At 39.2% G+C, this 23,741-nt stretch overlaps 1 protein-coding gene across 1 annotated transcript in view; it reads left to right on the top strand.

The window, feature by feature from the left end:
* PARD6B (par-6 family cell polarity regulator beta) overlaps positions 1–23,410 on the top strand; it is a 31,029-nt gene extending 7,619 nt beyond the window's left edge. Inside the window, exons 2-3 of the mRNA XM_073309416.2 lie at positions 4,654–4,876; positions 20,012–23,410. Of these exons, the coding sequence (XP_073165517.1) occupies positions 4,654–4,876; positions 20,012–20,838 (1,050 nt within the window). The 3' untranslated portion in view covers positions 20,839–23,410. The remainder of the gene's footprint in view (positions 1–4,653; positions 4,877–20,011) is intronic.
* The last annotated feature ends 331 nt before the right edge of the window (positions 23,411–23,741 follow it).

Genomic DNA, 23,741 nt, shown 5'->3' with positions numbered 1-23,741 from the left:
CTATTTCTGTCTGTGTATCTTTTTTGTAACTTAAGGTTTTGCCTAGAGGGGTTCTCTATGTTTTGAAGCTAATTACCCTGTAAGATATCTACCATCCTGATTTTACAGGGGGGATTTCTTTATTTCTATTTACTCCTATTTTTATTAAAAGTCGTCTTGTAAGAAAACTGAATGCTTTTTCATTGTTCTCAGATCCAAGGGTTTGGGTCTGTGGTCACCTATGCAAATTGGTGAGGCTTTTTATCCAACATTTCCCAGGAAATGGGGGGTGCAAGTGTTGGGAGGATTGTTCATTGTTCTTAAGATCCAAGGGTCTGGGTCTGTAGTCACCTAGGCAAATTGGTGAGACTTTTTACCAAACCTTGTCCAGGAAGTGGGGTGCAAGGTTTTGGGAAGTATTTTGGGGGGAAGGACGCGTCCAAACAGCTCTTCCCCAGTAACCAGTATTAGTTTGGTGGAGGTAGCGGCCAGTCCAAGGACAACGGGTGGAATATTTTGTACCTTGGGGAAGTTTTGACCTAAGCTGGTAAAGATAAGCTTAGGAGGTTTTTCATGCAGGTCCCCACATCTGTACCCTAGAGTTCAGAGTGGGGGAGGAACCTAGACATAGGTAAATGGAAGAATTCTTCTGTCAACTAGCTGCATCTAGAATCATAGGACTGGAAGGGACCACAAGAGGTCATCTAGTCCAGTCCCCTGCATCCATGGCAGGACTAAGTATTCTGTAGACCGGGGTGGCCAACATGTGGCTCTGGAGCTACATGCAGCTCTTCAGAAGTTAATATGCAGCTCCTTGTATAGGCACCAACTCTGGGGCTGGAGCTACAGGTGCCAACTTTCCAGTGTGCCAGAGGGTGCTCACTACTCAACCCCTGACTCTGCCACAGGCCCTGCGCCCACTCCACCCCTTCCCGCCCCCTCCCCTGAGCCTGCAGTGGCCTTGCTCCTCTCTTCGTCACCCCTAGCTCCCAAGCCTCCTGCATGCCACAAAATAGGTGACTGAGAGGTGTGGGAAGGGAGTGGGAAGTGCTGATCAGCAGGGCTGCTGGTGCATGGGAGGCACTGGGAGTGGGGTTGGGGAGCTGATGGTGGGCTGCTGACGTATTATTGTGGCTCTTTGGCAATGTACATTGGTAAATTCTGGCTCCTTCAGAGGCTCAGGTTGGCCGCCCTGATCTAGACCATCCCTGAAAGGTTTGTCTAACCTGCTCTTAAAAATCTCCAATGATGAAGATTCCACAACCTCCCTAGGCAATTTATTCCAGTGCTTAACCATCCTGACAGGAATTTTGTGGTAATGTCCATCCTGAACCTCCCTTACTGCAATTTAAGCCTATTGCTTCTTATCCTATCCTCAGACGTTAAGAATTTTTCTCCTCCTTGTAGCAACCTTTTATGTACTTGAAAACAGTTATCACGTTCCCTCTCCATCTTCTCTTTTCCAAACTAAACAAGCCCAAATTTTTCAATCTTCCTTCATAGGTCATGTTTTCTAGATCTTTAATCATTTGTTGCTTTTCTGTGGACTTTCTCCAATTTGTCCATCTTTCCTGAAATGTGGCTCCCAGAACTGGACACACTACTGCAGTTGAGACCTAATCAGCGTGGAGTAGAGCAGAAGAATTACTACTTATGTCTTGCTTACACCACTCCTGCTAATACATCCCAGAATGATATTCGCCTTTTTTTTTTGCAATAGTGTTACACTGTTGACTCATATTTAGCTTGTAGTCCACTATGACCCCCAGATCCCTTTCCGCATTACTCCTTCCTAGTCAGTCATTTCCCATTTTGTATGTATGCAACTGGTTGTTCCTTCCTAAGTGGAATACTTTGCATTTGTCCTTATTGAATTTCATCCTATTTACTTCAGACCATTTCTCCAGTTTGTCCAGATCATTTTGAATTTTAATCCTATTCTCCAAAGCACTTGCAACCCTTCCCAGCTTGGCATCATCCTCAAACTTTATAAGTGTACTCTATGCCATTATCTAAAATATTGATGAAGATATTGAACAGAACTGGACCCAGAACTGATCCCTGCTGGACCCCCCTTGTTATGCCCTTCCAGCATGACTGTGAACCACTGATAACTATTCTCTGGGAATGGTTTTCCAACCAGTTATGTCCCCACTAGTAACTCCATCTAGGTTGCATTTCCCTAGTTTATGAGATGGTCATGGGAGACAGTACCAAAAGCTTTACTAAAGTCAAGATATACCATGTCTACCACTTCCCCCCCCCCCCCCCATCCACAAGGCTTGTTACCCTGTGTGACAAAGTTCCTCCTCTGCCTTAGTGGGTCCTGCGCTTATTGATGGATTTGCTCGCCTCAGAGGTTCACAGCAGCCCTCAGTTTGGCCACTTTCATGGCTCAAATCTGCTGTTCGCTCAGTTAGCCTCATCACTGGCGAGCATGTGGAAAGGAAGAACAATCCCCACAGTCTCTGCTGATCCACCTAGTGGATCGGGGAACAGGCTGGAGACCTTCCCCTCTAGTGAAACCCACAGTCCGGTTCAACTCCTCCGGTATCGAGTTGGGGGAATGGAGGGAACCTGGGCCTGCCCTCTACTCTGGGTTCTAGCCCAGGGCCCTGTGGATTGCAGCTGTCTACAGTGGCTCCTGTAACAGCTGCGTGACAGCTACAACTCCCTGGGCTACTTCCCTATGGCCTCCTCCCAACACCTTCTTTATTCTTACCAGAGGACCTTCCTCCTGATGTCTGATAATGCTTGTACTTCTCACTCTCAGCTTCTTATGCCTCTTGCTCCCAGCTCCTTGCATGTGTGCTGCAAACTGAAGTGAGAGCCTTTTTAAACCCAGGTGCTCTGATTAGCCTGCCTGTCTTAATTGATTCTGGCAGCTTCTTGATTGGCTGCAGGTGTTCTAATCAGCCAGTCTGCCTTAATTGTTTCCAGAAATTTCCTGATTGTTCTGGAACCTTCCCTGTTACCTTACCCAGGGAAAAGGGACCTAATTAACCTGTGACTAATATATCTGCCTTGGGGGGGTGGCGTGTCCTGCGGAGAGCCCCCCCAGGCCAGGTCGTGATCTGTGTCCCTTTGTGTCTAGTCTGGAATTGGTTCCTGCCCAATAAAACACATTGGACCCCCCCCCCCCCAAATCACTCTCCTGTCATCTGGCCTGACGCTGTCACAGAAAGTTTTGACAAGTTTTGTTCTTGATAAATCCACCCTGACTGTTCATAGAATATCTAGTCCAACCCCCTGCTCAAAGCAGAACCAATCCCCAACTAAATCATCCCAGCCGGGGCTTTGTCAAGCCTGACCTTAAAAACTTCAAAGGAAGGAGATTCCACCACCTCCCTAGGTAACACATTCCAGTGCTTCACCACCCTCTTAGTGAAAAAGTTTTTCCTAATATCCAACCTAAACCTCCCCCACTGCAACTTGAGACCATTACTCCTCGTTCTGTCATCTGCTACCATTGAGAACAGTCTAGATCCATCCTCTTTGGAACGCCCTTTCAGGTAGTTGAAAGCAGCTATCAAATCCCCCCCTCATTCTTCTCTTCTGCAGACTAAACAATCCCAGTTCCCTCAGCCTCTCCTCATAAGTCATGTGTTCCAGTCCCCTGATCATTTTTGTTGCCCTCCGCTGGATGTTTTCCAATTTTTCCACATCCTTCTTGTAGTGTGGGGCCCAAAACTGGACACAGTACTCCAGATGAGGGCTCACCAATGTTGAAGAGAGGGGAATGATCACGTCCCTCGATCGGCTAGCAATGCCCCTACTTATACAGCCCAAAATGCCATTTGGACTGTTAATCACCTTATGTTCTAGATGTTTGCAATTGATTGTTTAATTATTTGCTCCATTATCTTTCCTGGTACAGAAGTTAAGCTGATTGGTCTGTAATTCCCTGGGTTGTCCTTATTTCCCTTTTTGTAGATTCTCACTATATTTGCCCTTTTCCAGTCTTCTGGAAGCTCTCCAGTCTTCCATTAATTTTCCAAGATAATCGCTAATGGCTCAGTTATCTCCTCAGTCAGCTCCTTGAGTATTCTAGGTTGCATTTCATCAGGCTCTGACTTGAAAACATTTAACTTGTCTAAGTAATTTTTAACTTGTTCTTTTCCTATTTTAGCCTCTGATCTTACCTCATTTTCACTGGCATTCACTGTTAGACGTGCAATCACTACCAACTTAATGTACAGTTGGGGCATATGTTTATATAGCTACATCGCACAGGGTGCAGAATTTTTCAGAGCCCTGAGCAGTGTAGCTAGGTTGATCTGATTTTTTAGGTGTAGAGCAGGCTTTAACTTTACATGTGGTTATTTGGGCTCTGAGTGAAATATAACAGTAAAAACAAAAATATTTGCACAGAATCAAAAGTAAACACATTCTGATCAAGACTTCGCATTGGAGCAGATTACTTCAAGACAGAAATAATTGTATACATATTCTGAACTATGTGGCATGGCCTCTGATATTAGTACATCTAAAAGGTCACCTTTTCACTCAAATCTTTAGAACCTTTTGGCTATGCAATAAGTTTATCATATTTATCATATTTTTGTAAATTAAATTTTTGATCTGGTGAGCACTTACTGTAACTTTCAAGTTGTCCTGTTGTCTTGGGGTACATGGTGATTTCTGTCTTACTAAAATCAGATGTCTGTCTTGTAGTTTGGAGCTGAATTTCGACGGTTTTCTCTGGAAAGATCCAAACCTGGAAAGTTTGAGGAGTTCTATGGATTATTGCAGCATGTGCACAAGATCCCCAATGTTGAAGTTTTAGTTGGGTATATAGACATTCATGGAGATCTGCTGCCTATCAACAATGATGACAATTATCATAAAGCAGTTTCCACAGCCAATCCTCTGCTCAGGATTTTTATTCAAAGAAAAGGTAAGTTCACTAATTTTGTGCGTTGGTCGTGTCTACTATGTATAAAGCAGTATCCATGCACACGGTCACATATTTGCACTAGTCTAATTTTTTTTTAAAAGTCCCAATTAGACATTATCCTGTTTCTCCATGTTGACATGTACTGACTTCTTACTGATCTTCACTGGGAACTCCCAACTATCCTTTGCAGCAAGCTGTTTGGAAACATATTGTGCACCATTGCTGTAGGGCTTGAGATTCCCCTCTGTCCTATACCTCTGCTACTAAGCTACTTTTCTCTTTTTTTCTTTTTACATTTGGGAATGTCTGTAATACATTGATTTAAACCCCATTCGCTCCATCAAAAATCCATCCTCACTTCAGTAGAAATACTGCTTTTATATGAAGTCTTCATTTATGAACATATTCAATGCTTAGTTTACTCAAATTGGATAGAAACATTAAAGCTGAATCAGCATTCTCCAGTGAACTTTTTGTATATTGTTTAAAGGCAGTTGCTCATGTCTCCCTTTGTTTCCACTGAAAGCTTAACAGTATCATGCATTCGTCAGGAAAACAGGTGGCCTGGTCACACGTTAACCAACATGAGGTTAAGTTCAAATGAAGGCAAGGCAGTTTGTAGTTTTAACACTATTAGCAGGTCGAGGTAAACATTGCATTCCTGCTAGTGTTTACCTCAACTTGTGAACAGGTGAAAACTAGAGACTGCCTTGTCTTCACTGGAATTTTATGATGTAGTAAGAGAACACTTTTTCTCCTACTGTGGACACACCCTAGCAGGGTGGTGATTATTTTTACTTCTTTCTAATTTGTTAGCTTTATAAAGAGTTCATTATACTATGGCTGTGCTAGAATAAAAGTTAAATTTCCCCAGAGATGAATATTGTCTAGGTTAAGTATAACATTATCACCTAGATTAAGAGACAGTAGCTCACTCCTGTCTGCATCCTGAAGTTCCTTTCATAACAGATTAACAGGTATTGTTGATGTGTTGGAAGGGGTAAAAGGGAATTCAAAGGCTGAACTAACATGGCTTTAATTCAGTCAAGATATATGGGAGTCTGTCTGCAAGAGAAACCTGACCTAGGGGTGAAACAAATGTGAAGGCCAGCTGGGCATATCTTTTTGCCCTCTTCCACAATATAAGAACACAGGGTACTCAATGAAACAAAAGATACAGGGAAATACTGGGTTTTTTAATACTACTTTACTTAACTTGTAGAACTCACTGTCACAGAATATTAAAGCAGCAAAGTGAAAATAATAAATTTGACATCTAAAGGTGAAGAGAGACTTAGGAAATCACTTAATTCTTCCTCGCTAATGTAAGCTTGTTCACTGCAGCACTTTCTGGCATTTGTGTCCTGCAGTATGGGGCTTTCTTTTTTTACCTGTGGATGACTATTCCATAGCATAATAAAGGTAGCCTGCAGTTACACTGGCTATAAGATTTTACAGGTGTAATCAATCTTCATGCTTCAGGACATAGACTAATAGGCAGCTAATGTCATGAACAAATTACCCCACAACAAAGCTGGACTGTGTGATTCTAATCACTTCCATTATGTGACCAGCTGCAAGTGTAATACTACTTTGCTTCAGCTTAATGCTTCCCTGTAGAGGTAGATACAGGGTGGCTGAGAGAGAGATTCTGAGGATAGACAAAAGCAGTAACAGTCCTAATGCTCACCATTGCTTTTTAAAACGAGAACTGTTTAGTCACTAGTTTGCAGAAAAACCATCTAATTGTTTCTGGCACCCCATTAATCCTCTATGCAATTAATTTTGGTCCTGCTTGATAACTGGTGGAATGAAAGAAGAGCTGGGTCTGAAGAATGTCTCTAGATGTTTTCCCATGCTTCCAGTCTTTTAAAACACCTGTAAAAGTTTTCCCAATTGAGTTTTGAAATGCCTCTAATCAATATTTAGATCTCCATTCTTTTCATAAATGTTAAATACTAATGTTAGGTTCAATGTGACCTTTTTTATTTATTTTTTTTAATCTCATTAAATTACAGTTTTCCCCCCAGTATTGTGGTACTCTTATCAAATGTCTTCAGATGGTTCTGTTTATCTCTGGAAACTTGATGCTTGAAGGATAATTTTACCAATAAGTCCATTCCTTTGGAAGCATATCAGAGGGCTTGTCAACAAATTGTGCAATTCCAGGTGTTGAAGAATATCGGGTTGAAACTAAGTTTCAACAGTTGAACACTTTCTTTTTTTAAATGATACATCACATACACATAAAATTAGTATAACCAGTGAGTTTGAGACCATTAAAACAGGAAGTTTTTATACCAAGTTGACATTCACCTTTACATCTTTGTTGTTAACACCTTGTTCTTTGGCGTTCTGCCAAAATATTTGTCACTGTAACTATAAACTGATTAGCTTGATGTCGGTACAAAGGTGTCTTTATACTCAAGGATATTGTTTTAGAAAATTTGTTCGGGGATCTAGAAGTGGTTAAACAGAATCTTGCTGCCTGGCAGAGTTATGGGAATTAATTTTCTTCAAGCTTTCCCTACTTCTCCAAATTATGTAACTCTAATTTTCTACCTTAAATTTTGTGCTATTTTAGAATCTTTAGACAACATCCAAAGCTAATTAGTATCCCAAAAAACCCTAATGGTTTGTATAGTCTGTTGATCTGGAAATGTGGTAGCATTCTGACTTGTAAGTTCATGAATACTGTTTTGTGTGTGTGTGTGTCCCGCACTGTGCATCATTGAGCTTTAAGAAATGGATTTTAAAAAGTAAAACACCAGCTCAGTAATAGAGATTTCTGAGAGAGTTACATTTACTGTGTTTTGAGGTTTTCTTTTGGTGGGGGAGGGGGCTGTTTTGTGTTGTAGGATAGGGTACTCTTGAAGTTCAGATCTTTTCTAACAGAGGCAGTTTCCAAAATCTTAATTTTCTTTTAAATGGCCCTTTCTTGCATTTTCAGGCATGTGTTCAAATGGAGGTGTCTTCTGTGGTATTCTTTAAGTTCTAGTTGCAAAAATGAGTTTAAGAAACCTGCTTTTGTAACTGGCGTTTAGGTTCCTATGGTGACTTCAATAAGTCTGACTTAAACTGGGGGAAAAAAATCTTAGTTCTGCTAAACTCTATTTGCAAACCCCATTATGTCAAGATTACAGATCTTAAAACAATTAATGTTGCAAGTACACAATTTGCATGCAAGTTGCAGCTTAAATGTAAAATCAGAAAATGCAAAAGTTAACGTTAACTTGGTTCTGTGGTGTACATTTTACAAGGAAAGAATGAACGAAGGAGTGCATACTACAGTTGTGCTATGTTACTGTTAGAGTCCTAACTCTTGCATTTTCTGTTTAATGTATACTGTACATTCTTGAATGTTGCAATACATGCTTCTTATGTACTGTAGCATTTAATTTCAGAAAGGGGAACTATACAAAAATGAGGAGGTTAGTTAAACAGAAATTAAAAGATACAGCACCAAAAGTAAAATCCCTGCAAGCTGCATGGAAACTTTTTAAAAACACCATAATAGAGGCTCAACTTAAATGTATACCCCAAATTAAAAAACATAGTAAGAGAACCAAAAAAGAGCCACCATGGCTAAACAACAAAGTAAAAGAAGCAGTGAGAGGCAAAAAGGCATCCTTTAAAAAGTGGAAGTTAAATGCTAGTGAGGAAAATTGAAAGGAGCATAAATTCTGGTGAATGAAGTGTAAAAATAATTAGGAGGGCCAAAAAAGAATTTGAAGAACAGCTAGCCAAAGACTTAAAAAGTAATAGCAAAGTTTTTTTAAGTACATCAGAAGCAGGAAGCCTGCTAAACAACCAGTGGGGCCACTGGACGATCGAGATGCTAAAGGAGCACTGAAGGATAAGGCCATTGCGGAGAAACTAAATGAATTTTTTTGCATTGGTCTTAACGGTTGAGGATGTGAGGGAGATTCCCAAACCTGAGGCATTCTTTTTAGGTGACAAATCTGAGGAACTGTCCCAGATTGAGGTGTCGTCAGAGGAGGTTTTGGAACAAATTGATAAACTAAGTAATAAGACACCAGGACCAGATGGTATTCACCCAAGAGTTCTGAAGGAAGTCACATATGAAACGGCAGGACTACTAACTGTCGTCTGTAACCTATCATTTAAATCAGCTTCTGTACCAAATGACTGGAGGATAGCTAATGTGACACCAGTTTTTAACAAGGGCTCCAGAGGTGACTCTGGCAATTACTTCAGTACTGGGCAAACTGGTTGAAACTATAGTAAAGGATAAAATTGTCAGACACATAGATGAACATAATTTGTTGGGGAATAGTCAATATGGTTTTTGTAAAGGGAAATCATGCCTCCCCAATGTACTAGAATTCTTTGAGGGGGTCGACAAGCATGTGGACAAGGGGGATCCAGTGGATATAGTGTATTTAGATGTTCAGAAAGCCTTTGACAAGGTCCCTCACCAAAGGCTCTTAAGCAAAGTAAGCAGTCATGGAATAAGAGGGAAGGTTCTCTCATGGATTGGTAACTGGTTAAAAGATAAGAAACAAAGGGTAGGAATAAATGGTCAGTTCTCAGAATGGAGAGAGGTAAATAGTGGTGTCCCCCAGGGGTCTGTACCGGGCCCAGTCCTATTCAACATATTATAAATGATCTGGACAAAGGGGTAAATAGTGAAGCTGCAAAATTTGCAGATGATGCAAAACTACTCAAGATAGTTAAATCCCAGGCAGATTGCGAAGAGCTACAAAAGGATCTCTCAAAACTGGGTGACTGGGCAACAAAATGGCAGATGGAATTCAATGTTGATAAATGCAAAGTAATGCACAGTGGAAAACATAATCCCAACTATACATATAAAATGATGGGGTCTAAATTAAGTGTTACCACTCAAGAAAGATCTTGGAGTCATTGTGGATAGTTCTCTGAAAACATCTACTCAATATGCAGCAGCAGTCTAAGTGAACAGAATGTTGGGAATCATTCAGAAAGGGATAGATAATAAGACCGAAAGTATCATATTGCCTCTATATAAATCCATGGGTCACTTCTTGAATACTGTGTGCAGATGTGGTCACCCCATCTCAGAAAAGATATACTGGACTTGGGAAAAGGTTCAGAAAAGGGCAACAAAAATAATTAGAGGTATGGAACGGCTGTCATATGAGCAGAGATTAATAAGACGGACTTTTCAGCTTTGAAAAGAAACTACTAAGGGGGGATATGATAGAGGTCTATAAAATCATGACTGGTGTGGAGAAAGTAAATAAGGAAGTGTTGTTTACTCCTCATAACACAAGGACTAGGGGCCACCAAATGAAATTAATAGGCATCAGGTTTAAAACAAACAAAAGGAATTTTCACATAACATACAGTCAACCTGTGAAACTCCTTGCCAGAGGATGTTGTGAAGGCCAAGACTATAACAGGGTTCACGAATTTATCTAGTTTTTTTTTTTTAGAGGATAGGTCCATCAATGGCTATTATCCAGGATGGGAGGGATGGTGTCCCTAGCCTCTGTTTGCCAGAAGCTGGGAATGGGTGACGGGGGATGGATCACTTGATGATGACCTGTTCTGTTCATTCCCTCTGGGGCACCTGGCATTGGCCATTGTTGGCAGACAGGATACTAGGCTAAATGGACCTTTGGTCTGACCCAATATGGCCGTTCTTATGTTCTTATCTACCCCTCAGTTTTTAATGAAAAAACAAACAAACATAACCCTGAAGTCCACAATCAACAGTTACGCTAAGGCTAAGCAATATAATTCTCAGCCTGTCTTATTTTCACACCTAAAGGGCACTGGTAAGCCAAAGACTAGCTGATGCCTGTTAATACTGGGTAACACTCCATGGTCTGATAGCTGGATGTGCAATTTCTCCCCTGAGGCTTCTTAAAGCTAATTTTCTTCAGTCTCAAGAACAAAGTTTATTTCTGTAGTTTTAACTTCAAAACAGCTCATCATAAATGGCTCAGATTTTCCTAGAAAATTTACCTTTTGATGAGACAAAGTAAGGAAAACTGTTTCAGCTGAAGAGATTTCCTTTGGAAAGTGATGAGCACCTGGAAACAGAGTTGTAACTGACAGCATTTTACTCTCAACCATATTTACTACCAATGCTATAATAAACAGGTGATTTTTCCACATCTTTTTTATTAAAATACCAAGTTACAACTACTTCGACAGTAAAAGTTACCAGGCTATTTTAAAAGGAAAACATGAGCATTGGAGTGAGAACTGCATAAAATGAGCACTCTAGATATGTTATCAGCAATCCAAATTTTATCATTAATAAGTAATGAAGCAAAAATACAGTGCATGTGCAACTCACCTCTGATGCTTGCTTTAAAATGGGTCTACTCTACAGAAAATAGAATAAATATTATGAAAACTGAAGTCTGTGTTTAGGTTTGACAGAGGAGGGGCCCATTCAAACAGTATACATCCTGACAGATTTACATAGCGCATTCAGTGACTCTTAAAAAAAAAAAAAAAAATCCCCCACTAATTGACCTTTTGAGCAACAGTGAGTTAAACCTTCTTGCATACCCAGTAGTAAACTCATGAAGGGTGGTGGCACTGCCTCACCTCTGCAAGGGTGGACTTTCCAAGGGGCAGAGGAACTCGTGGGGAGACGCATACTGCCTTTCACCAGCTTAGCTGAATTTGGCCTTGATTGTACAATCTTAAAACTAGACTTCTAAAATCTTAGGTATTTAGATAATTTCTAAATTTCTATTTATATGTAACAGTAAGCCCTGTAAATATTTCTACATCATTACAAGGCCTTTTCTGCATAAACAATCAGTGAGAGAGGCAGAAATTAAAGATCCCATGACTAAAACTAAATCCCTTGCCCCAGCTAACATTTTCTTAATAAAACAGGTTCTAATGTCCAAGGCTGTGTAACCTATTGTTTATACCTACAATAGTTTCTCCCTTTACCTACAGTAATTGTGCAGCTATCACTTAAATCAGTATCAGTTGAAAATCAACACGTGAACTTTCAGCCTAAAATTAAACTCCAGAAAAATCGCATTTATAATCACAGATTTTTAACTAGAAGGGTTACAAATTCTCTGACCTGTTTTGAGAGCTTTTCATAGTTTGTGTTTCTTTCAGTAGTTAAATTTCACATTCAGCTTACAGTACCTTTGGTGCTGTAGCGAATTCTTGTGGTGCTATGTGGTGCTCTTGTTTGGATTAACCATCTCTGGAAAAAGATAGACACTTCTCCAGGTATTTATTCTAGGGGTATGATTTTTTTTAAAAATGGTCTTAATTGATGTCAAAGCTTCAGAAAAAATACATGGTGATATTTAAAAGTTTACAAACTTCTGGTTTACAACCATGTATGCAGAGTGGATAAAATCTATTTTAAAAAATGTTTAAATGATTTTCTTTTTAAAAATAAACCTGTTTTAAAATGAAATTTGAATTTAATACAAAATATAAGGCCTAAACTTATTGTAATCTCTTTCATTTAAATAAAAATAAATATGCGGAATCCATGAGCCTCTATCAAAAACCAAGTGAATTAAAGGCTGTGTTTCTATATAAAGATCTTTTCCTATGTAAAGAAAGATTATTCTAACTTTTGAGGTCAAGCTTTGTAAATATGGCATGATAGGTCAGCTGAAGTAACTTGTCTTAGGGTACATCTAAACTAGAAACACTACAGTGGCACAGCCGTAGTACTACAACTGAGCCTCTGTAGCACTGTGTAGTAGAGACACTTACTACAGCAACAGAAGTAGTTCTTAGAGGTGTAGCTAGGGTCAACAGAAGTTTTCCATTGACCTAGCAAAGTCTACACATTGGGGTTTAAGTTGGCTTAACTACGTCGCACAGGGAGTGCAATTTTTGGTAGCCCTGAGCATTGTAGTTAAGCCAACTTAACTTTGTAGGGTAGACGATCCCTTTAGGAGACTCTCATTTTTAAGAGACTTAGATGAGTAGGAACTTAAACTCTAGTCACTTTCACTTACACATATTTGATATTCCTGGGGGACTTCTGCATAACTGTGTTATACCAATAAAATAAAAACCAGCAGGATCTTATTAAAGGGAAAAAGGCAAAATACCACGTTTATTGTGAATACAGAAAGAATCATAGTAAGCAGTTAGTTCAAGTTATAACATTCCATTCAATCTCCTATTTATTCACACATTCACACACACACATTCACACACACACACACGTTCTGCAAGGTTGTTATCATAGTTACCAGCCTTAGAGTTGCTCATGCCAAGCCACTGGCCAGGTGGCCTGGACATGAGGAGGGAGCAGGGCCTTGTCAGATGCTCATCTGATGCTCCTGGAAGTTGGTTTGCAGAATCAGACCCCAAAGTTCTCACTTTTTAGAGACTATTTTTATAGGAATTTCTTCCTATGCCAGTCTATGGGAATTGCTTCATCATGCTGTTGCTGAATCAATCGCAGATAGCACATTCCTGACGGCTCCAAGATGTTATCTTGTTCTTTGGTTCTCCCATTCTTGAGGCTGTTGGGTGGATTCCAGTCTGCCCTCCGGGGGGTCCTCTGGTTAATTCCACTTGACGCCTTCTTCAGCCGATGGACACTGGATTCTTAGGCTGGCACCTCCCTGATCATTCACTTATTATCCACACCAAGCATCCATCCACATACATCCTCTATCTCTATTTTAATCACAATTGTTAATACAACAAAAGGGCGGGGAGTCTCTGGGTGCTGTTTCTGTTCTTAGAGTATTGCTTTGAGTCTCTCTCTCTGTGAATTGCTTTGAGAACAGACTCTGTCTTAGAATGTACTAACACAGTTAGCAGCTTGCAAGTTTCACACATAGAGGGAGAGAAACAGTACCAAAAACCAAGAGACCTCTTAATTAGTAATACCCTGGAATTTGAACTATGGGGAATCAAACTCATTTGTGATTTTAATACAGAACGTCTTTAATATGATCCAACAACTGCGCATGCGCAGAATTCATGGCCCCCCACGGATTTCTTTGCTTCTCCACAGAAAAATGACTTCTGATGGGGGGAAGCAAAGGAAAGCTGCAAAAGCGGTCACACGGCCCTCCCTGTGGCGCAGGCAGGTCGGTTCAGGCGCCTGGGGCAGCCGGTAGAGACATAAACTACTGCATGGACAGGAGGGGCAGTCATGCGTTTGAGGCAGAGAGAGACACTCTGTCCTCTCCTGCTATTGCGGCATGCTTGGCATGAAGGGGCGTGGCTTTGGGGTGTTTCTGGGGAGGTAGGTGTGTCCCCTCAGGTAGAGCAGAATGTAGCAGCCTGCCTGACTTTTTTTGGAGATGGTAGCCCATATAAATTGTGAGTTTGAGTCCCCAGCCCTCGCTTACTCTTCAGTTGCCTATGATGTAACACTGAGCATATGGCTGCATATATTTGTTGACTAATAACCGAAGTAAAGGGCCAATACTCGTTACATTACTATTAAACAGAGCGTGTTTGGGGGATTTTCTCCAGTGCTCCCCACACCCATTCTTCACCCATTGTATTGTAGTTTAAATAAATTACCAAAATAATTGAAACCAGTGTGATTATATTGCATTATTTTAACAAATAAAATATGCAGAATTTTAAAATATTGTGCATAGAATTTTTTATTTTTTGGTGCAGAATTCCTCCAGGAGTAATTTGAAAGTTTTCCCAGGCAGACCTGAAATCAGTTTAATTCAGTTAATCAGTTAAAATCATTTTGTATTAAATGTGAAACGTTTTGATAAGAGGTGTTTAGGAATCCAAAACACTTAAGGTTGTTTTGTTTAATAATAAAAACTGCTTATTGTTTTGTTTTAATTTAATTCCATTTACTATCCTAATGCAGCTTGACAATCATGAGCAAAAGTTAATTATCTAGTAAATAAGTAATGTATTAACCATTTTCTAACCTACTAAAATATGCAATTGAGAATCTAAAAACATTAAGCTATATAATTGCTTAAATATATGTAGTTATAGAACTCCTTCCTAAATAGCAAAAAGATATACCAAATTTAATGTAAGTCAACATGTTTTTTAATGGTTATATCAACAGAGTGCACTTTTTTTTTTAGAAAATAACTGAAGCAGAAATGGAGGCCTATGGAAGTTCTTGCCTCTACTGTCCTGGAAGGTAGTCGTTCTAGTGGACGTTACCTGGTTCAGGAAAGAGGCCAAGCTTGTTGCTCTGTCCTTTCTCCCTATTTAACTTCCACCAAGATACAGTGCTATTTAGAACATGCCCAGTCTCCTTCCGAAGGACCTGTCAGTTTTGTGTGTGATGTTTGCTGGCCTCTTAATTTAATGGGGACCTTTCTATTCAAGAAAACTGGCAACCTAACGTGTAGGCTCTCCATAAGGATTGGGAGCACCTAAGTTTGTAATAATCTGATGATTCAGAGCTTCCTAGTTTTTTAGATGATCAAGGCTCATGCTCCCTGAGTGACCAATGTCCAGAAGGATAAGTAAAATTGATTATAGATTTTTTTTGTAACATTCAGAATGATTACTTAAGGCCAGAATTTTCAAAACCTTAAGACCACAATTGCTGTGATTGTGTGCAAATGGCCACTTTTAATCAATTGTTCAAGTATGTAAATTCACAGTATTGTGAGCCCAAACCCTAAAAATCCAAACCTTGATTTTACCCCCTTTCCTTTTTTGGGCTGAAAATAGTCAGCATTTTATCCATTATTTACTGATTTTCAACTAACACATGCTCGTATTCCAGATGAATATTGTTGATTTTATGCTACAGCTGTTTGACGTTATAAAGCTGAAGATCTCTGTGTAGCTCACAAGGTTCTCTTTCCCCAGTAGAAGTTGGTCCAGTAAAAGATACTGCTTTACCTACCTTATCTCTCTAATATCCTGGAGCCAACAGAGCTACAATAATGCTGCAAATGAGTTTATAACATTTTATTTAATGAAAACTTAAAATTCTTGATTCCTAGGACTGCGCAATACCAAATTGAGTTCTCAAGGATGTCTGATATGGTGGGTGGACAAATTGGACTGAGACTGACAAGCCCATCTTAACTTTGATCTCTGTGGACCTTCCCATCACCTCTCTGTCCCTGTTGAATGTGTAATCATTGGCTTACACATTCAGTTTAAAGTTACACGCTTTGCACCTTGCACCCTGAACTTAAAAGTGCAGTTGTGGACTTTGAATGTACTGTCCCTAGATTACATTTTCCAATATATAACACATTTAATTTTCCAATATATAACACATTTAATTTTCCTAACTTTGCATCAATTTTTTGCATAATTTTTTTCTTACTCTGAGCAGAAGAAATTAAGTATCCACAGCAATCTGAACTCTGCCATGTTGCATATTTATTATTTAAGGTGCATATACAATGCTTAATTTGTGCCAGGGCTGAGCCCCAGCACCTCTAGACTTGGCAGTTCATAGCCCCAACACCTCTGGGCTTGTTGCATCAGTTATAAATATATAAAAAAAAAAAAATGCTTGAGCCTCAGCACCTCTTTCATGACAAATTAAGCACTGTGCATATTTAACATAGTAATTTGAAGTATTGGAAGTGACTCCATAGTTAGTGTTGCTTTTGAGGTTTGTATTTACAGTGAACTAAAATCATCTTTCACATTTGAGCAGTTGAATTTAGTCACCAAATTTCATGCAAACTCTTCAGGAAGCAAATGGATTTTCTGTAACTTTTTTTGTCAAAGGTTACAACAAAGATTTAGCACAGGGAACACTTAAAAATGAGCCCTTATTGATATACAACCTAAGTTTTTTAAAAATTTGGCCCCAATTCTTGCTTTTTTTTTTTTTTTTTCGTTCTCTAAGTAAAGAACCACAATAGCTCCAAACTTCTCTAACAGGCTGCTTTTTAAATTTTAAATAAAACAAAGTGAATCTTGTTATAACCTAACTAAACTCCCTGAAATGTAGCCAATGGAATTATTCCACTGAATGCATCCGAGGAAGTGAGCTGTAGCTCACGAAAGCTTATGCTCAAATAAATTTGTTAGTCTAAGGTGCCACAAGTCCTCCTTTTCTTTTTGCGAATACAGACTAACACGGCTGCTACTCTGAAACCTGGAATTGTCAAGTTCTTCTAGTTCCTTCCCATTTTTTACACTTCCCAGTTTTTTTTCTTGCTGTGTTAGCTGTGTTGCTTTAACTCTTACCACTCCTGATCTTGGGAAGTTGGGGAGGCAGTGAGGGGGGGAGGGAGAGGAAGAGGCCATAGCATGGGAGGACACTCCCCAGAGCATTGCTGATTTAAATTCTTGGCATACCTCAAGCAGCAGCACCACAAAAATATTTTCTTTGCACTTGAAGCAGTGGCATATGTGGGACTATCCATGGTGGTCCTACCATAGCTCCCTCAGCTCTTCAGGGAGCAATAGCATGGAGGCTGGCATTGGCAGGGTTGAGTAAGTGGTGATCGGAGGGGTGAGTGGATATTTTGGGGAGACACCATGGCCTTCCCAGTGGGAGTTATATAGGAGTCCAGATAAAGGCAAGAAGTAGTATTGGATGTAGTATGGAAGTATTGATTTAACTAGAGACTTCCTTAGATTTGTAGTGTCTCGATTGATTGAAAATGCTCTTGAGCAGCCTTAATGTAAATTAGTTTTCTTTGTGTAGTATAAAATAGTGCATGTTTAAGGGGGTATATTAGTTACCATAGCAGCTAACTTTAAATTTCCTAGCTCTCTTGTTCACTTAAATTCTCAACCTTACATTGCATTGACCAGTTATTGTTAAATATTTAACATTTATATTACCTTGACTCTATATGAAGCCATGGTATACCAGATAATCAACTGGTAAGATTTATATATTTCTTTTCCCTTGTCTAAAACATGCACTGTTAAATTTCATTGCATTATTTCACAAAACTATAGGCCACAGATTTACTGTGTCTCCAATAGGCCTGCAGTAGAGGGCTTTAAATGGGATGCATAGTATTTATGGGTAACCAAGAGGATACTTCAGGTCTTGTCTCACTTAATTTAAAGGCATTTTGTCGATAATTTTTGAATGTGCAAAGCTTGTGACATTGTAAACCATTTTGTTTAGTACACTGAAGGTCCATCTGTGCCTTTGATATTTCTTTGTCTGGGGCACTTAGTATTTTCCAACTGTTACATTCCAGAACCCCTTTTTTCAGACCATCATTATTATGTTTTGTATTTCCCGCTTTCAAACAACCACTTTAATGTTTACATTTTTTAGTATTTAAATTTGAAAGAAATTAGTTAGGTTAACTATTTAGAATTTGCCATCTTGGTTACTGAACTCGGTATTTAGATTTCCAAAGCACATTGTAGTATCTTGCACTACTGTGGTTCCTTTGCAGCTATTAATGTTCTAAGTAAACACAATCAGTACAGTTCACTTTTTAAGGGGTGAGGAAGATGTTTGCTAGTTTACTCTGACATGTTTTTCTGGAACGTGTATCTTATGAATCCCATATATGGAGCATTGCAGTGCACTACATATTTTTTTAGTTCATCCAATTTACTTTCAAAGTCCCATGCAGAAACTTCATAAAGTTTGCTCAAATTTTACCGAAATTATGGAAATACTCTTTTCATGTACCGTTTGGATTAATATTTATCCTTTGAACCCTTCTGAGTATATGGCATAATTGATAATTAGGGCACCAACAGCGTGTACAAAGAAATTCTAGCTCCCTGGATCAAAGGGCTAGTTAGTCCCAGAAGGTCATATGCTAAGTGGAAAAGCAATGTAGTGGTGTCAGTTTTTCTATAAAGGGAATACAATGTTTGTATTTAAGATGAGGCAAAACTATAGCATAACATTGAAGAAGTCCTAATGTTAATTCAAGTAAGCCTAGTGAAATAAGATTGTTGTGAAATATCAAAACATTTATTGAGAATTATGCTGCGCAAAGATATAACCATAGAAGTTGTCTTTGAAATGCATATTTAGCAACGTTTAAAGTTGGAGGAAAATGGGTGAGGCAATATGTTTCACTTCATTCACCTTGTGTGTCTAATATCCTGGGACCAACATGGCTATAAGAACACTGCATTTGTATTTCTGAACTAACAAGTAATTTTAGAGTGTTCTATAGCTAGCTAATTTTCTTTTCCATAAAAAACAGTTGGTGCATCTTATGCTTTGTAGGCTTCCCCCATCCAAAAAACCAACAAGAACAACAAACAAAAAGAAAAGGAGTACTTGTGGCACCTTAGAGACTAACCAATTTATTTGAGCATAAGCTTTCATAAGTTGCATCCAATGAAGTGAGCTGTAGCTCATGAAAGCTTATGCTCAAATAAATTGGTTAGTCTCTAAGGTGCCACAAGTACTCTGGGAAAAAAACAAAAAAAACCTCTTGAGCAAATATAAACTATTCAGACACTTTTGTCACTCCAAATTATGGAAAAACAACTAGGAGTCCTTGTGGTACCTTAGAGATTAAGTCGTTGTTTTTACTGATACAGACTAACACGGCTACCCCTCTGAAACCAAATTATGGAAGTTATAGTATTGGCTACATCACTTGCCTTAAGTATTTCCTGCTGTGCAGGGTCTGTTTTTAGTTTATTACCAGCGATTTTTACCTACACCATGTAGGAGCAGGGGACAATATTGTGTGGAATGAACTAAACTTTCTGGAGATTGAATCCAGGTCAATTGGCTAACATCCAGATACTTGACAATAAAAGGGAAAGCAGCCAGTGAACCCTTTTCATGCTTTCTGTTCCAGTGAACTGAAACTTAGGGGGAAGGGAGAAATTTTAATAAATTGAATCACTTTCTGTATAAGAATTTTGGGGGTGTGTGTGTGTGGAGAGAGAGAGAGAGAGACTCTGACTATTTTTGATAAACATCTTGTTTTAAAACAGCTGGATTCTCATTCTTGCCTCCTCCAATACACTATTAATTTTGCTTAATTTTTTTGAAATACTTACAATAGCTTTTTTCTTTGGTGATTGTAAAGTGAAGTGACTTTAAATCAAGATAGTTTATTTTGTTAATGTTAGAAATAATTACCTCCCTGACAGAGAAAATTGTTGCTGGTACAGAATGCTGAGAACTTTTTACTAGACATTTTGCACCTTGTCAGCCTAAAACTTTCTTTACTGACAGCCATGCTATGCAGACCAGAGTGGTTCACACTGTACTAATTACCAACATATGCTGTCTTTTTACAGAAGATGCAGACTACAGTGCCTTTGGTACAGATACTATGACAAGGAAGAAAAATGTCTTATCAAATGTGTTGCGTCCGGATAACCACAGAAAGAAACCACATATTGTCATTAGCATGCCGCAAGACTTCAGACCAGTGTCATCTATTATTGATGTGGACATTCTCCCAGAAACCCATCGCAGGGTGCGACTTTACAAATATGGAACTGACAAACCACTTGGATTCTATATACGGGATGGCTCTAGTGTCAGAGTAACACCACATGGATTGGAGAAAGTACCTGGGATTTTCATATCCAGGCTTGTTCCTGGAGGCCTGGCTCAAAGCACAGGCTTACTGGCAGTTAATGATGAAGTACTGGAGGTAAATGGCATAGAAGTCTCAGGGAAGAGCCTTGATCAAGTTACAGACATGATGATTGCAAATAGCCGTAACCTGATCATTACAGTGAGACCAGCAAATCAGAGAAACAATGTTGTTAGGAACAGTAGGACTTCTGGGAGCTCAGGTCAATCTACTGATACTAGTCTTCCAGGTTACACACCACATAGTGTGCAGAACTTCCATCCAGAAGAAGATGACAGTGATGAAGAAGACATCATTATTGAGGATAATGGTGAGCCACAGCAGATTCTAAAAGCTGTCCCTACCAGTGAGAGTCTGGAATCATTAACACAAATTGAACTCCTTCATGAGTCAACACAAAATGGTTTCATTCCTTTTAGTGAAGTAAACTTATGCCATTCAGCAGGCAACATTAACATGGAGTATGAAATACACGATCCAGACAAAAAGTCCTTAGAAGATGGGACAATTATAACATTATGAAACTGCCTCAATGGTGTATTTTACATTAACTGAAGATGCCATACAACTTTTAATTTTGCTTGATGTATAATGCAATTTATACCTCTCAACCTACCAGTCTTTAAGACCTGCAAACAAATGTAAGGAAAAACAGTACATGCAGGAAACTTAAAATTATGTGGGCTGATTAATGTCAGTTTTATAATTCTGTAATTCCATGTAAATATTTTGTAAGGATAGAAGGTAGATGACCCTGGCTGTGATGGGATGGCGGTAAAATGAAGGATAGTTGAGAGGTATTGACCGCATGTTTACTTCCAGAGGTACTTATACTACTGGTTTTAAAGAGTAAATTTCCATTACCATGTGAGGTGGATCAGATAGTGAAGCTGCATGTCTAATCTGAATTTATGGTCATGTGAGTTTACCCCTTAATGACACAATTAACAATGATCTTAAAATTCTAATGTGAAAGTCTTACTACTACTCCTCTTGTACCTTGAGGACCAGTTCTCTTCTCTTCTCTTAGTTTACAGTATTGTATAAGGTTGTTGTTTTATGCTAGGCTTAGACACTAATTGTAGTAAATTACATTAGATAAATGTCTAAAGAAATCAAATACAAAATTAATAGGATGAAAATAACATTTTACCTGATTACCATTTCATGCTCCAAAAATGGTCACGTTAAAAGATATAAAGATTCTTACAAATGGGAGGAGAGTTATTTGAAGTTGATGATAATGAACAGTTCTGTCTTAACTATAAAAAAAAAAAAATTATTATCCAGCACAACTTATATCACTTGATTTTTTTAAAAAAATCCACAACTTTAGGCTTTGTAAAACTAACTTGCAAACTTATGCTGTTACCACTTCAGAATTTATAATGAACTAAATTATAAATGCTGGGGTTTTTTTAATATACCACCCTTGGTAGGGTATCTTCTTTGAATATTACAAAACTGCTATAGGCAAAAAACAAAAATATTGAAAACTAAAATCCTGATGCTACAAACTCTTAAGCAGGAGTGTAAATTGACTCTCATGAATAGCTGAATAGTTCATTGACTTCAGTAGAACTACTCATGTGGTTTGCTTGCAGCATCAAGGGCTAAAATTGTGTTTGTATTTAAGAAATAAATTTAAGACATAAAATTGTCTTCAAAACAAAATTAGTTCACTGCTAATAATGAAAATCTATTAACTTTTAATACATTAACACAGTTAACTTTTTATACATACAAGCTAAAATTTTGAAAAATAGCCTTCTAAAGGTGGAATTTTCAGGTGTTCCAAAGTTCCTTCATACTGCAAGCCCAGATAGAAATAGCCTGGTTAAAGTATTTCAGCCTTCCTGACTTGTGAAAATTCAGTCTAATGGAAAGTGGTGTTAGCCCAGGCTACATTTGCAATTTCCTTATCAATTTTGTATTTATCTCAGTAAGGATGTAGCTTCTTAGTAGAACAAATTTCTGTAAGATGTGAAATTTACAGTTAGGAAACGAACCTCTTGAGGTTCTTTCCAGCCCTTATTTCTATGATTTCTAAAGAAAAAAAACAAAACATGCACTTAACAGTTTGACTTTAAATGGGAATAAAAGTAAGAATTAGCAACAGGTACTCCTGCAGAAATTCTCCACCAAAAAAATAAAAATTCTGCATATTTTACTTATCAAAATAACATACTATCATGCCAGTTTCAGTTATTTTGGTAATTTATTTCAAAATACTTGTCAGCAAGTATGTCTAACAATATAGACAACAAAAAAGGGTTCAGGAAATGTTTTTTTGACAGATTCCTTACCATGAGTATTAATACAGAACTTTGAGTAATTGATTTAAAGTACAATATGAAAGTGTATTTCAATGCCCCCAGGCCTCTGCACTGTTGCTGAGGGATGTCAGGGGTAATGGAGGAGCTATGGCAAGGGAGTAATTGCTGGGAAGGAGTCTGGGAACAAACCTGGAGGGTTGTTAAGTGTGGGTGGGAGAAGTATGGAACAGATTGTTTTGCAGGGAGGGGGGCGTGATTGTTAGGGAGTTGGGGAGTCTCCCTCATGCAGATGCTGGCTGACTCCTCGCCTCTCCCATTTAATCAGACACATCTGCCCGGGTGTGTCCCTGCACCCCGATTCCCCATTCAGTCAGGCATATCTGCACATCCCCGTGTGTCCTGGCACCCTCCATCAGCCCGGCCTAGCTCACCTGTCTCCATGTGTCCCTACATGCCCACTCCCCCATCCGGCCTTGCATCCCCACTCCCCATTCAGCCAGGCATAGCTGCCCTGTCTCCTTGTGTCCTGTCACCCTCGCTCAGCCACCCCCCATCCGCATGTGGCCCTGCATCCCCACTTCCATTCAGCCCCTGGTTCAGTGCGGTCACCCCACTAGCTCCACTCCTCCTCCCTCTCCCCTATCCCATGCCTCTTCACATGGCCCTGCCAGCAGGAGCCTGTGAGGAAAACGAAAAGGAGTACTTGTGGCACCTTAGAGACTAACCAATTTATTTGAGCATGAGCTTTCGTGAGCTACAGCTCACTTCATCAGATGTTTACCGTGGAAACTGCAGCAGACTTTATATACACACAGAAATCATGAAACAATACCTCCTCCCACCCCACTGTCCTGCTGGTAATAGCTTATCTAAAGTGATCAACAGGTGGGACATTTCCAGCACAAATCCAGGTTTCCCTCTCCATGGCTGGCTGCTCTAGCCTGTGAGCCTGCTGCCCTCTCCTTTTGCCACCTGGTGAGTGAAAGGTGTAATTGCAGCTTCCCTTTGCCTCCCTGTTAAAATCTGCTGGGGACATCAAGTGCAGAATTCCCCCAGGAGTAAACATATAAATTTAAAAACTGATTCTTTTTTTAAACTTATTTTTTATCCATGCTGCTCCCTTTTTATTTAGGGCATGTGTCTTACTTT

This window comes from Lepidochelys kempii, chromosome 13, assembly GCF_965140285.1.
Source record: "Lepidochelys kempii isolate rLepKem1 chromosome 13, rLepKem1.hap1, whole genome shotgun sequence".
NCBI classification, from domain to species: Eukaryota; Metazoa; Chordata; order Testudines; family Cheloniidae; genus Lepidochelys; species Lepidochelys kempii.
This window is presented reverse-complemented; position numbering and strand designations above follow the sequence as displayed.